Genomic DNA, 13,542 nt, shown 5'->3' on the forward strand with positions numbered 1-13,542 from the left:
GATACAGGAGTACTGATGCATAGGGCCACTTGTACCCCAATGTTCATAGCAGCACTCTCAACAATAGCCAAATTATGGAAAGAGCCTAAATGTCCATCAACTGATGAATGGATAAAGAAATTGTGGTTTATATACACAATGGAATATTACGTGGCAATGAGAAAAAATGAAATATGGCCTTTTGTAGCAACGTGGATGGAACTGGAGAGTGTGATGCTAAGTGGAATAAGCCATACCGAGAAAGACAGATACCATATGGTTTCACTCTTATGTGGATCCTGAGAAACTTAACAGGAACCCATGGGGGAGGGGAAGGAAAAAAAAAAAAAAAGAGGTTAGAATGGGAGAGAGCCAAAGCATAAGAGACTGTTAAAAACTGAGAACAAACTGAGGGTTGATGGGGGGTGGGAGGGAGGAGAGGGTGGGTGATGGGTATTGAGGAGGGCACCTTTTGGGATGAACACTGGGTGTTGTATGGAAACCAATTTGTCAATAAATTTTATAAAAATAAATAAATAAATAAATAAATAAATAAATAAATAAATAAATAAATTTAAAAAAAAAATAAATAAATAAAACTGAGCTCCTGGATCTGGATGTCTGTTTCCTTCCAGAGCTCAGGGAAGTTTTCAGACATTATTTCTTCCAATAAGATTTCTCCCCCTTTTTCTTTTCTCTTTCTGGGACTCCTATGATGTTACTGTTAGTCCACTGATGTTGTCCCATTTGTCCCTTAAGCTATCTCCACTCTTTCTTGTTCTTTTCTCTTTTTTGCTATTCTGATTGAATGAGTTCCACTGCCCTGTCTTCAAGGTCACAGATCCTTTCTTCTGCTCATCTAGTCTGCTATTGAAGCCCTCTAGTGTATTTTTCAGTTCATTATTGTATTCTTCAGCTCTGTGACTTCTATTTGATACTTTCTTATATTTTCTCTTTTTTGAATGTCTCACTTTTTTCATGCATTATTCTCCTGAACTTGGTAGGCATTTTTATGACTGTTATTTTGAACTCTTTATCAAGTAAATCACTTATCTCCATTTCATTAAGGTCTTTTTCTAAGGTTTTATCTTGTTCTTCCTTTTAGAATACATTCCTCTATTTCTTCATTTTCCTTGACTCTCTGTATTGGTTTTTATGCAGATAAAATAGTCACCTCTCGGGGCGCCTGGGTGGCTCAGTCGGTTGAGCGTCCGACTTCAGCCAGGTTACGATCGCGGTCCGTGAGTTCGAGCCCCACGTCGGGCTCTGGGGTGATGGCTCAGAGCCTGGAGCCTGCTTCCGATTCTGTGTCTCCCTCTCTCTCTGCCCCTCCCCCGTTCATGCTCTGTCTCTCTCTGTCTCAAAAATAAATAAAAATAAATAAATAAAATAAAATAGCCACCTCTCTCAACCTTGAAGGAGTGACCTCATGTAGAAACTGAACCTTATTGGGGTGCTTGGGTGGCTCAGTTGGTTAAGCATCCAACTCTTGATTTCAGCTCAGGTCATCATTTCACAGTTCACAGGTTCAAGCCCTGTGTTGGATTTTGTGCTGACAGTGCAGAGCCCGCTTGGGATTCTCTGTTGCCCTCTCTCTATCTGCCCCTACCATGCTTATGCTCTCTGCCTCTCTCTCAAAATAAACATGTTTTTAAATGTTAAAAAAGAAAGAAAGAAACTGAACCTTATTGTTCAGCCCTGCCCTAGTTCTTGATTGTCTTTCAAACCTTTGATTGTCCAAGCAGCCTACTTTATTCTTAGAGATTCCTAGTAGTTGAGGGCATGCCAAGATCTCTCAGTATCTCAAAGAAGAAAATCTCAGTCAGCACCTAGATTCAGGCTAATTGGACTCTCAGCCCACAGCTTTTAAATTATGCAAATATACCTCTTTCAAGGGAACAAGGGGACGTGGGTGTTTCTGTTTGCTTCTTCTGCACTGAGCCCTGCAGTGATAGTCAGTTAAAAATTGGTTTTTGTTTGTTAGTTACTATCCATTCAATCTGTAAACACAAGTCCCACTGTCACCTGAGCCAAATTATTAAAAGATGTGTCTTCTGGGTGGAAGCCACAAAAACTAGGAAGCCAGATAGGCACACAAGCTCCTTTCTCAGAAACACCTGCAACCTGGGGCAGAGGAAAGAGAGCATGAAGATGGCACCCGTCAGTCTCCCTAGTCTCCGGAGAGAACAGTCGCTGCCCCCTAGATGTGTGTTTAATTAGAAGCCTGCTCTTCTAATAATAAAGATAAGCCAATAAGCCTCTATCACAGAAAAACTAGAGGTGTCTTTCAGTCTCTTCTTGCTGCACTGTGCCCTGGGGGAGTAGCCAATTAAGAAGTGTTTCTCCATTTGTTACAGTCCTACGGGACCTGCAAACATAAGCCCCACAGGACACCAACCACAGCCAGGTAATCAAGGGGTGTGTCCTGGGTGGCAGTGACACAAACCAGAGCACTGGAAACGTGCACAAGTTCTTTTCTGGGAGATACTGGCAACCTGGAGCGAGGCAGAGGGAAAGTGCAAAGATGGAGCCCACTGGCTTCTGTCTTTGGAGAGTGTGTCTGTATGCCTCTAGATGTATGTTAAATGAGACGCCTGCCCCTCGGGCTGAAGCTTTAAGATAAGTAACATAGGCCTCTTTCACCAAGACTGGGAGCTTTTCAGGCAGCTGCCTCTGGGTCAGCCCTATGGGTGTTAAAGACATAAGGCCTCTTGGCCTTAAAGCTAGATGTTCAGGAAGCTCATCTCTCAGGCGCAGGTCGCAAAAACTGGGGTGCGAGCTGTAGCATTCAATGCCCTCGCATCTCCAGTAGCTCAGAGCTAAGTTCTCTCCTGACCACTGGATACTGTGCCAGGGATGAATTTATGGCAAGACTGTGTCTCAGCCTCTCCTATCTATTTCAATGTGGGTTTTTTCTCATTTGTCCAATGTGTAGGAGTTGCTCATCTAGTTTTTGGATTTCTTTCAGAGGAAATTGTTTTGTATGTAGCTGCAGATTTGGTGCGTCTGTGGGAGGAGATTCAGTATCCTCCTACATCACCATCTTGAACCAGAACCCAGTGTATATGATCAAGTATAAAATTATGTGTCTCAAAGTTAAAAGTGTGCTAGGTAAGACTATTAAATGCATGAAGGGTCATTCTTGAGAGAATGTGGAATCCAGGACAATCGGGTCAATATAAATACAGTCAGTCAGTGGGGTAAGGTGAAAAGGAAATAGGGATCTTCTCTGTCTTGACCAAAGCTCAAGTTTTTCTATATAGTACTTTAAAAACTCTCCCCATGCTGCTGCTTCTCCCAATCACTAGCTGGCTATGTAAAACTGGTTACTACAGCAGCAAGAGTACTCAAAGTCCAGAGCCTGAAGCAACTGCCTCATTCACTATACCAGGGATGGTGCTGACATTAAGACTGCACATAGAGGGAGATGAAACATATTCAAGTCATATACTAGACTTTTTTTTTTCCCATTTAATGTCTCTCCTACTTAACTGTGGCTACTCTAAATTAAAAAAAAATTTTTTTTTAACGTATATTTATTTTTGAGAGACAGAGATAGACAGAGCACAAGTGGGGAAGGAGCAGAGAGAGAGGGAGACACAGAATCCAAAGCAGGCTCCAGGCTCTGATCTGTCAGCACAGAGCCCAACGCGGGGCTAGAACTCATGAACCATGAGATCGTGACCTGAGCCGAAGTCGATGCTTAACTGACCGAGCCACCCAGGCACCCCAGGATACTCTAAATTTTCTTGGTAGTCACACAGAAATATTCTTTTTTTTTTTAAGTTTATTTATTTATATATAGAGAGAGGCAGAGACAGAGTGCACGAGTGAGGGTAGGGGCAGAGAGGGAGGAGAGAGTGGGAATCCCAAGTGGACCCCTTGCTGTCAGCGTGAGCCCAACACAAGGCTCAATCTCATGAACCACGAAATCAGGATCTGAGCCAAAATCAAGAGTTGGACACTTAGCCAACAGAGCCACCCAGGCGCCCCAGTACAAAAACATTCTTAATCAGCTTTTTACTGAAATTCATCAGCTCTCCACTCATTTTAAAACTGCTTAATTTTAGGACTTTGTGTGCTTTGTGATTATTTTTAAACTGTTCTAAAACTAAAACTTAATAAATTTAGATCTGTTAGGTATCCTGGGATATGGTATGTGTGAAAGACATGACAAAACAAAGCTGAAATATGAACTACTGGCTAGAGTCCAGCCATCTGATGATAGAAATTTAAACTATAAAAAACCAGCCTTACTCTTTTCTTTATTCTAACCCACACAGGAATAATATATATTTTACTTCTGCTGCATCAATATTTGTGGATATTCCTGTTCATGAGCAAACAAAAATGAAGCCAAATTTTCCAATCTCATTTTAATATTATTATAATATTCCCTCATGATTTTCATCTTAAAGGGAAATCAATCATTCATTATTCTGGCTTTTTATGAAAACCAGGAATGTGCATGGCATATTAGACATTTAGTAACTATTCTGTTCGTGTAACAGATCTTTTGATAATTAAAAAAAAAAGATTACAAAGTTAAATATCAAAATGCGTGGAAGCAATTAAAAAATATGGTTTCCAAAGGGAAAAAAAATAATCTTCCTCAAATGACCAAATACCTTCAGTGAGCTGCCTCAAGTCTTGCTTCATTTTCACTGTCACACTGGAAGCAAAACACATTCTTAAAGTTACTGATATAATTTAGATTTTATCTGGGTATCAGAAATAATTTCACAGGTACAAAAATATTTTACTACCATAAAAACCAAGAATATATTTTATAATCTTTTTTCCCTATCTTACACAGAGGCCTTCCTTTTTTTTTTTTTTTTTTTTTTTTAAATTTTTTTTTCTCAACGTTTATTTATTTTTGGGACAGAGAGAGACAGAGCATGAACGGGGGAGGGGCAGTGAGAGAGGGAGACACAGAATTGGAAACAGGCTCCAGGCTCTGAGCCATCAGCCCAGAGCCCGACGCGGGGCTCGAACTCCCGGACCGCGAGATCGTGACCTGGCTGAAGTCGGACGCTTAACCGACTGCGCCACCCAGGCGCCCCAACACAGAGGCCTTCCTTAATCTCTCCCACATCTCCCAAAACAAGGAGCTAAAACTAATTTAAAAGGCTCTTAATCTAAAATTCAATGCAATTAGTGGAAATTTTATATACCTTCTTTCTGATTATAAAAGACGTTCTACTCTATAAAGACAGGAAGTTTTGCCTATTTTATTCATTACTGCGTCCCTTCCATATACAACAGTGTCTAACTCATAGCAGAGGTCAAGCAATACTTGTTGAATAAATGTATATGAAGTGTATTAGAAAATAAAGGAACATATAAAAAAGAGTAAAATAATTCCTTATAATCTCAGCATTTAGAGAATCAACATTTTGGTATACTCTTTTAGTTGCTTCATTATTTATTTGCAACATGGGTGAGAGGCAAAGTACAGAACATATTAAATAATACCATAGGGATACAATCAGTAAGATCCCAAATGAGGGAAATCTATAATATAAATGACTTATATTCCTTCACAAATAAATGACGTCTAGACTGAGTTTCCTAAAAAGTAGGGAACCAGTGTAAGAGGGTCAGGAAGAGTGAACCAGGAAAGGAGGGAAAGCCAATTCAAGGGTGTGTTATGGAGCTGACTGCTGCTTTAGACAACTGGTGCACACTTCTCCTTGGCCCATCTAAGAAACCATGTAGTTTGTGTCTCAGAACCGACCACCCAAGACAATGGAGAAGAGAGAATTTATCTACTAAGTCTCAACAAAGAGTAAACTCCTTTGTACCTCCATACATGTGTACATGCCCATATGGTCGAGTGGTCTCTTGCAAAGGTCCCATGCTACAGTAGCAGAGATGCTCTAAAGTAGAAAGCAAGGGGTGCATTGTACAGTTGAGGTTTCTTCCTGCCAGGCTAGATCTCTATTCTAACTGCTGCAGCAACAATCTGAGCAAAAAGGGGAAAGGGGGGTTGAGAGATGTAAACAAGGCATAAAACTCTTCTTGTACAAACGGTAAGAAAAAAGAGAGAGAGAGAAAAAAAACGCTGTTAAGACTTAAGAGGTAACAAATACAGTGTGACCATCTTTGGAGGTTGGTTTGAACAAACAAACTATACATAATGTTTTTTAGAGAAGGAAATTTGAACAGTGCCTGGATATATGCTATTAAGAAATAAATGCTATTTTCAAAAAATGTAGCATTTAAAAATTATTATTGTTTTTTTTTAGTACTTATCTTTTAGACCCACACAGGTATTTACAGATTAAATGATATATCTGAATGGCTTTAAAACAATCTAGAGTGAGGAGAAGAAATAAGAAAGTTATAAATGAAATAAGATTGGCCATGTGCTGGGGTGACTGGGTAGCTCATTTGGTTAAGCATCCAACTCTTGATTTCAGCTCAGGTCATCATCTTGTGGCTCATGAGTTTGAGCCCGCATTGGACTCTGCACTGACAGTATGGAGCCTGCTTGGGATTCTCTCTCTCCCTCTCTCTGACTCTTCTTTGCTCTCTCTCTCAAAATAAATAAACTTAAAAAGAAAAAAAAGATTGGCCATGTGTTGACAACTGTTGAAGCTAAGTGATAGGTATATATAGGCTGATTTATAATTGATTTTATTCTCTGCATTTTTATATTTGAAAATTTCCATAACAAAATATATAAATATATAGATTTCCTGTACTGCTGAGAGGTAATAGTTCTACCTGGAGTTTTCATTTGTCCTAGAGATATTTAATGTTAATAAATATGGGCAAAACATTATAAACTCCTTGGCTAGAAAACATAACTCTTGCTGGTTCCCCAAGCTCACACTGCTATTTCACGTCTGTATTCTGACCATACAATTTACTCAATCTGAATGATGCCCTTTCCCTCTCAAATACATGACGAATTACTATTCAGTTTTCTTCTTTTTTTTTTTTTAATTTTTATTGATTTTTGAGAGAGAGAGCACAAGCTGAGGAGGGGCAGAGAGAGAGAGGGAGACACAGAATCTGAAGCAGGCTCCAGTCTCTGAGCTGTCAGCACAGAGCCCAACGCGAGGCTCAAACCCATGAACCATGAGATCATGACCTAAGCCAAAGTTGGACACTCACTGACTGAGCCATCCAGGCACCCCTATTATTCATACTTCAAAGCTTAACTCAACTGCTGCCCCCTTTAGGATATCTTCTTTAAATATACCCTGTAAAAGAACAGTTTCATTTTTATATCCTACTCCTGTACCATATACAACTGATTTCTGCTAATTGTGGCATTTATGCTCTATAAAATTGCCATGAAAAATGAAGTGCTGAATACTGACCTATTTCTCCTAGGGGAAATACAGGGTTGGGTTTCTCGAACCTCTGGTCACAACATTTTTGTTAACTGATCGATATATAAACTTGATTTATGTGCATTTCTGTTTAAGACATTTTATTCTCTCTCTCTTTCTCTCCTGCCCTCCCTCCATGGACCCTTGTTTAAAGAAAGAAAACTGAAACAAAAAGGCAGAGTCTTCGTTTGCTTGACTTCAGCTGGCCAACATATGTAATGGGTGACTCAAATTTTTGCTGTTCTGCATGTATCTGCAGATGACTCAACAGCACTGCAAGTACTGATTATGGGATTACAAGTACCTTTTAGTGAGGACGCAAACTTGCAAACACAAAATTTGCAAATGAGGACTGACTGCACATTCTTTTTTCCACTTTTAAAAATTGAGGTGAAATTCCATTAACATAAAATCACCATTTCAAAGTATCCATCCAGTTCAGTGGCATTTAGTACTTCGGTGTTGCATAACTACCACCTCTATCTAGTTCCAAAACCTTTTCATCACTCCAAAATAGAAATTCTCACACCAATTAAGCAATCTGTTCTCATTCCCCCAACAAGCTGTTGGCAACTAACAACCCACTTTCTATCTCTATGGATTTACCTATATTAGATATTTCACATAAATAAAATCAGAGGCTATGTGGCCTTCTGTCTTTAGCTTGTTTCACTTAACATAATGTTGTCAAGGTTCAACCACATCTGAATAATATTCCATTGTATGTATACGCTATACTTTGTTTATCCATTCATCTGTTAAATGACATTTGGGGTGTTTCCATTTTTGGGGTATTGTGAACAGTGTTGCTCTGAATATTCATGTACAGGCACTCATTCAAGAACCTGTTTTCAATTCATTCGGGCTTATACTACTAGTGGAAGTGTTGGGTCATACTGTTAATTCCATGTTTCTGAGAAATGGACAAATTGTTCTCCATAGTGTTTGCACCATTTTACATTCTTACCAGCAATAGATGAGGGCTTTAATTTCTACACATAATCACCAACTCTTCTTTGTTTTTTAAGTATGTGTGTGAGGGGCGCCTGGGTGGCTCAGTCGGTTAAGCATCCGACTTCAGCTCAGGTCATGATCTCACGGTCTGTGAGTTCAAGCCCCGCATCGGGCTTGGTGCTGACAGCTCAGAGCCTGGAGCCTGCTTTAGATTCTGTGTCTCCCTCTCTCTCTGACCCTCCCTGTTCATGCTCTCTCTCTGTCTCAAAAATAAATAAATGTTAAAAAAAAAATTTAAGTATGTGTGTGAGGTAGTATATAGTGTTTTTGATCTGTATTTCCCTCATGCTTAATTTTTTTTTTTTTAATTTATTTTTTTTTTTTAATTTTTTTTTTCAACGTTTATTTATTTTTGGGACAGAGAGAGACAGAGCATGAACAGGGGAGGGGCAGAGAGAGAGGGAGACACAGAATCGGAAACAGGCTCCAGGCTCTGAGCCATCAGCCCAGAGCCCGACGCGGGGCTCGAACTCACGGACCGCGAGATCGTGACCTGGCTGAAGTCGGACGCTTAACCGACTGCGCCACCCAGGCGCCCCTGCTTAATGACATTTAGCATGTTCTCATGTGCTTATTGGCCATTTGCATATTTATCTGGAGAAATGTACATTCAAGTCCTTTCCCATTTGTTAATTGAGTTGTCTTTTTGTTGAATTTTAAGAGCTCTGGTAGTTTGTGTCTGGAAATTTTTCCATCTTTATCTAGGTAATTCAATTTGTTGGTATACAATCCTTCATAGTAGTCTATTATAATCCTTTTTATTTCTATAAGTAGGTAGTAATGTCCCCACTTGCATTTCTGATTTTAGTTATTTTGCTTCTTTTTTTCCCTGGTCTAGCTAAAGGCCCCTCATTTTTTTGGATCTTTTCGAAGAATCAAATTTTGTTTGTTGATTTGCTCTATTGTTTTTCTATTCTCCATTTGTTGCTGCATTAACATCTATTATTTCTTTATTTCTCTACCTTTGGGTTTTGTCTGCTCTTCTTTTTAGTTCCAACACCCATTTTTAGGAAACTGATTTGAGATCATTCTTCTTTTTATTTTTTTTTTTATTATTTTTTTTTTAAATTTTTTTTTTTTTCAACATTTATTTTATTTTTGGGACAGAGAGAGACAGAGCATGAACGGGGGAGGGGCAGAGAGAGAGGGAGGCACAGAATTGGAAACAGGCTCCAGGCTCTGAGCCATCAGCCCAGAGCCTGACGCGGGGCTCGAACTCACGGACCGCGAGATCGTGACCTGGCTGAAGTCGGACGTTTAACCGACTGCGCCACCCAGGCGCCCCTTATTCTTCTTTTTAAATGTTGGTGGTTATAGGGGCGCCTGGGTAGCTCAGTCAGTTAGATGACCAACTCCGCTCAGGTCATAATCTCGCAGTTCACGAGTTTGAGCCCCGTGTCAGGCTCTGTGCTGAGAGCTCAGAGCCTGGAGCCTGCTTTGGATTCTGTGTCTCCCTCTCTCTCTCTGCCCCTCCTCCACTCATGCGCGCTCGCTCGCTCTCTCTCTCTCTCTCTCTCTCTCTCTCTCAGAAATAAACATTTAAAAAAACTTTTTAAATGTTGGTGTTTATAGCTATGAGTTTCCTTCTATGCACTACTTTGCAGCACTGCATAAGTTTTGTTAAATTCTATTTTCTCTTTCATTTATTCAAAGTATTTTCCAACTTCTCTTGTGATTTCTTCTCTGATCCAGCGGTTAAGTATATGCTGTTTACTTTCCACACATTTATGAATTTTCTAGTTTTCCTTCTGTTACATATGGATTGTTTCATTCTATCGTAATCAGAAAAGATACTCTGTATCATTTTAATCTTTGAAATTCATTAAGATTTATTTCATAACCTAATATACAGTCTATCTTGTCTATTCTGGAGAATGTTTGATATGCACCTGAAAAGACTGTATTCTGCTGCTCTTGAGTGGAATGTTCTATAAATGTGTATTTGGTCTAATTGGCTTATAGCATTAAGTCCTCTTTCTTCACTAACCTTCTTTCTAAATGTTCTATCCAGTATCAAAATGGCAGTACTGAAGTCTCCGACTATTACTGAAGAACTATTCTTCCCTTTAATTCTGTCAGTTTCCTTCATATATTTTGGGGTCAGTCATTTGGTATGTATATATTTACCACGCTTATATCTTCTTGAACTAATCCTTTTATCAATACATAATGTCTTTGTCTTGAAAGAGTTATTTTCTTAATGTCTAATTGGGGGATTATAATTAACATCTTTTTTTCTTAATGTTTATTTATTTTTGAGAGTGAGTGAGAGAGAGAGAGAGCGCGCCCTAGTGTGTGAACGGGGCAGAGAGAGAGAGGGAGACACAGAATCCCAAGAGGCTCCAGGCTGAGTTGTCAGCACCAAGCTCGACACAGGGCTCAAACCCACGAACCCTGAGACCATAACCTGAGCCAAAGTCGGACGCTTAACCAGCTGAGCCACCCAAGTGCCCTGAGACAGTTAACTTAAAGTCATTATCTAGTAAGTGTAATGCTTGGGCTTCCTCAGGGATGGTTTCTGTCAATTTCTTTTTCTTTCTATTGATGGGTCATTTATTCCTGATTATTAGTATGCCATGAAATTGTTTTATTAAAGATTGAACATTTTGAATATTATAATGGGGTAATTCTGAAAACCAGATTCTCCCTATTTCCCAGTGTTTGGTGTGATATACATTGTGGAAGACTACATTCATCAATGTTTAGTGATTTTTTTCCAAAATATTTTTTTTGCAAAGGCTGTGTTCTCTGTTTTGTGTCATCGTTGAAATTTCTGTTCTGATATCTAAATAGCAAGTGACCAGACAAAGACTTATTCAAATGTTTGAGGCAAAAAGAATGAAAACAAAACAAAACAAAAAAACCACCAACTCTCTTAATGTTTGCAGACTGGCTCTGAGCTGGGGACCTCCTTTAATTTTTAGCTAGAGCTGCTACACCTCTGCTTTAACTTTCACTACTTCCCTGCATGGGGCACAAAGATCAGCAAGAAGTACAAGCTCACTCAAGTGTTTTCCAAGCATGTGTCTGGCCCTGGGCATGCATGCTGCACTCTGGATTTCCAGGTATACACAATGGTTCTTCGAAGCTTCTACACCCTGAAATGTCTTCCTCCAAAGTCTCCTCCTTTCTAGGCTTTTTAGTCTGTCTGCTGCTTGTCCCATCTGCAATCACTTGGCCCAATGACAACAAGTACCATATGTCTTTAAATCTTTCCAGTAGATGATACCTGGCTACAATCTCCTCAACCCGGTACCCTGGTTGAGGATTGGCTCATTAGACTGTGGGCTCCTCTTTTATACTGCTAAAGACTGGAATAATACGTGACATTCAGTCAGTACACAATGAATATAATTATTGCACGGACCTATGACGTTTAGGCAATACAAAGAAGAACATAAAAAAATTAATATCATAATCTTATTTTTCCCTTTAGCACTTACGTTCTGGTTGTTTTTCATTAGGTGTTATGGATCGCACAAAATCTTGGGGGGTCATAAACACTTCAGATTCACCAGGTTCATTGATTACTTTCAAGGTGGCAAAATAGCGGAAGATCTTGTCTGGTGTGGAATATGCTCGAATCCTATTCTCATATTCCATCACCTGAAATTAGAAATTCAGAGTGTTACTATATTAAGCAGTTCTCATTTTCATATATTTTCCATCTTATATCTGGAGTTATTCTATTATATATTTTTTTTCTACAGCTGATTTTTTATACTAGACATAAACTTGAATTTCAAAAACTTTTCAACCTTTCCCCTCTGATAATAACATTCATATTCCAGTTGAGAAAATGCTTAACTTTTGTTTAGAATTTTTTGTGAATAATTTTCTAATTTCTTAAATTACTAAAAGCCACAATTTGAAAATATCATATAATTCAAAAGGTCTCCGTAATAGGGTATAATGACATATACATGGAAGCCTTCAGATTCCAAAATACCAAGTTTTTTTTTAAAGGGATTGATTTTACAGTTTTTACTTTGATGCAATTTCTTAAATCCTAAAACAAGACAGAATTAGGAATCCATAGGTTTAAACAGCTAATGATCTTTCAAACACAAAGTACATTGAATTATAGCATTAAAAAAATAAAACTACACATCATGGAAACTCAATTAACAAGTCTGAGGCAAAAAACCTTTTACTTTTGACTACAAAATTAAGGAAACTGCTGGAAATCCTTTATATATATCACATTTATTTTTTTATTTAAAAAAAGTTTATTATTTTGAGGGAGAGAGTTACATGAGTGAGGGAGGGGCATAAAAAGAGAGAGAGAGAGAGGGAGAGAACCCCAAGCAGGCACTGCGCTGACACTGGGGCTCAATCTCACAAACCATGAGATCAGGATCTGAGACAAAATTCAGAGTTGGATGCTTAACCGACTGAGCTACCCAGCCACCCCTACATATGCCATATTTAGAAAAGAGCAGAGCTGGGAAGAACACAAGTGAATACTTGAATAGTAACAAAATCAAATATGGCATATATTAAACTAAAAGGGTATAATATTAATAGGCCCATTTTTTATCTGGCATCCAAGCTGTGATTCTGTGTATGCAACATACAAAACACTGCATCTTCTGCATAATCTTATCTTACAAATATAGGTATGAGAAAAATCTTTACCAAAATACCAGCTACACAGCACTCTGGTGAAAAGATTTCTCTCATACCTGAATTTTAGATGTTGAGATAGCCAAAAATAAATAGTAGCTTATAAATAACTAGTATGAAATGTCAAGGCAATACAATCTAAAAATCCAACAGTTCAAAGTCTAAAAAGCAATTTGCTAATATTAAAAAAAAATTATTAATGTTTTTAATTTGCCGTATTAACATAACTAACACTGTAATTGCCACTCCTGGCTAAATGGTCACTTTGAGGTCACTGACTGCAGCCGTTCAAGAGTCTTCTTTTTTTTTAATTTTTTTTTTCAACGTTTTTTATTTATTTTTGGGACAGAGAGAGACAGAGCATGAACGGGGGAGGGGCAGAGAGAGAGGGAGGCACAGAATTGGAAACAGGCTCCAGGCTCCGAGCCATCAGCCCAGAGCCTGACGCGGGGCTCGAACTCACGGACCGCGAGATCATGACCTGGCTGGAGTCGGACGCTTAACCGACTGCGCCACCCAGGCGCCCCTCAAGAGTCTTAATTCCACTACATGATATGCTTTCAGCAACTAGGAAAGG

The 13,542-nt window shown here is 39.0% G+C and overlaps 1 protein-coding gene across 4 annotated transcripts in view; it reads right to left on the bottom strand.

Moving 5' to 3' along the window:
- MICU1 (mitochondrial calcium uptake 1) overlaps positions 1–13,542 on the bottom strand; it is a 256,334-nt gene that overhangs the window by 161,031 nt on the left and 81,761 nt on the right. For all 4 annotated transcript variants that reach the window (XM_047824729.1, XM_047824730.1, XM_047824728.1 and 1 more), the window contains one exon: positions 11,783–11,945. In XM_047824729.1, coding sequence (XP_047680685.1) covers positions 11,783–11,945 — 163 coding nt within the window. The remainder of the gene's footprint in view (positions 1–11,782; positions 11,946–13,542) is intronic.

The sequence above is a fragment of the Prionailurus viverrinus genome, chromosome D2, assembly GCF_022837055.1.
Source record: "Prionailurus viverrinus isolate Anna chromosome D2, UM_Priviv_1.0, whole genome shotgun sequence".
NCBI lineage: Eukaryota > Metazoa > Chordata > Mammalia > Carnivora > Felidae > Prionailurus > Prionailurus viverrinus.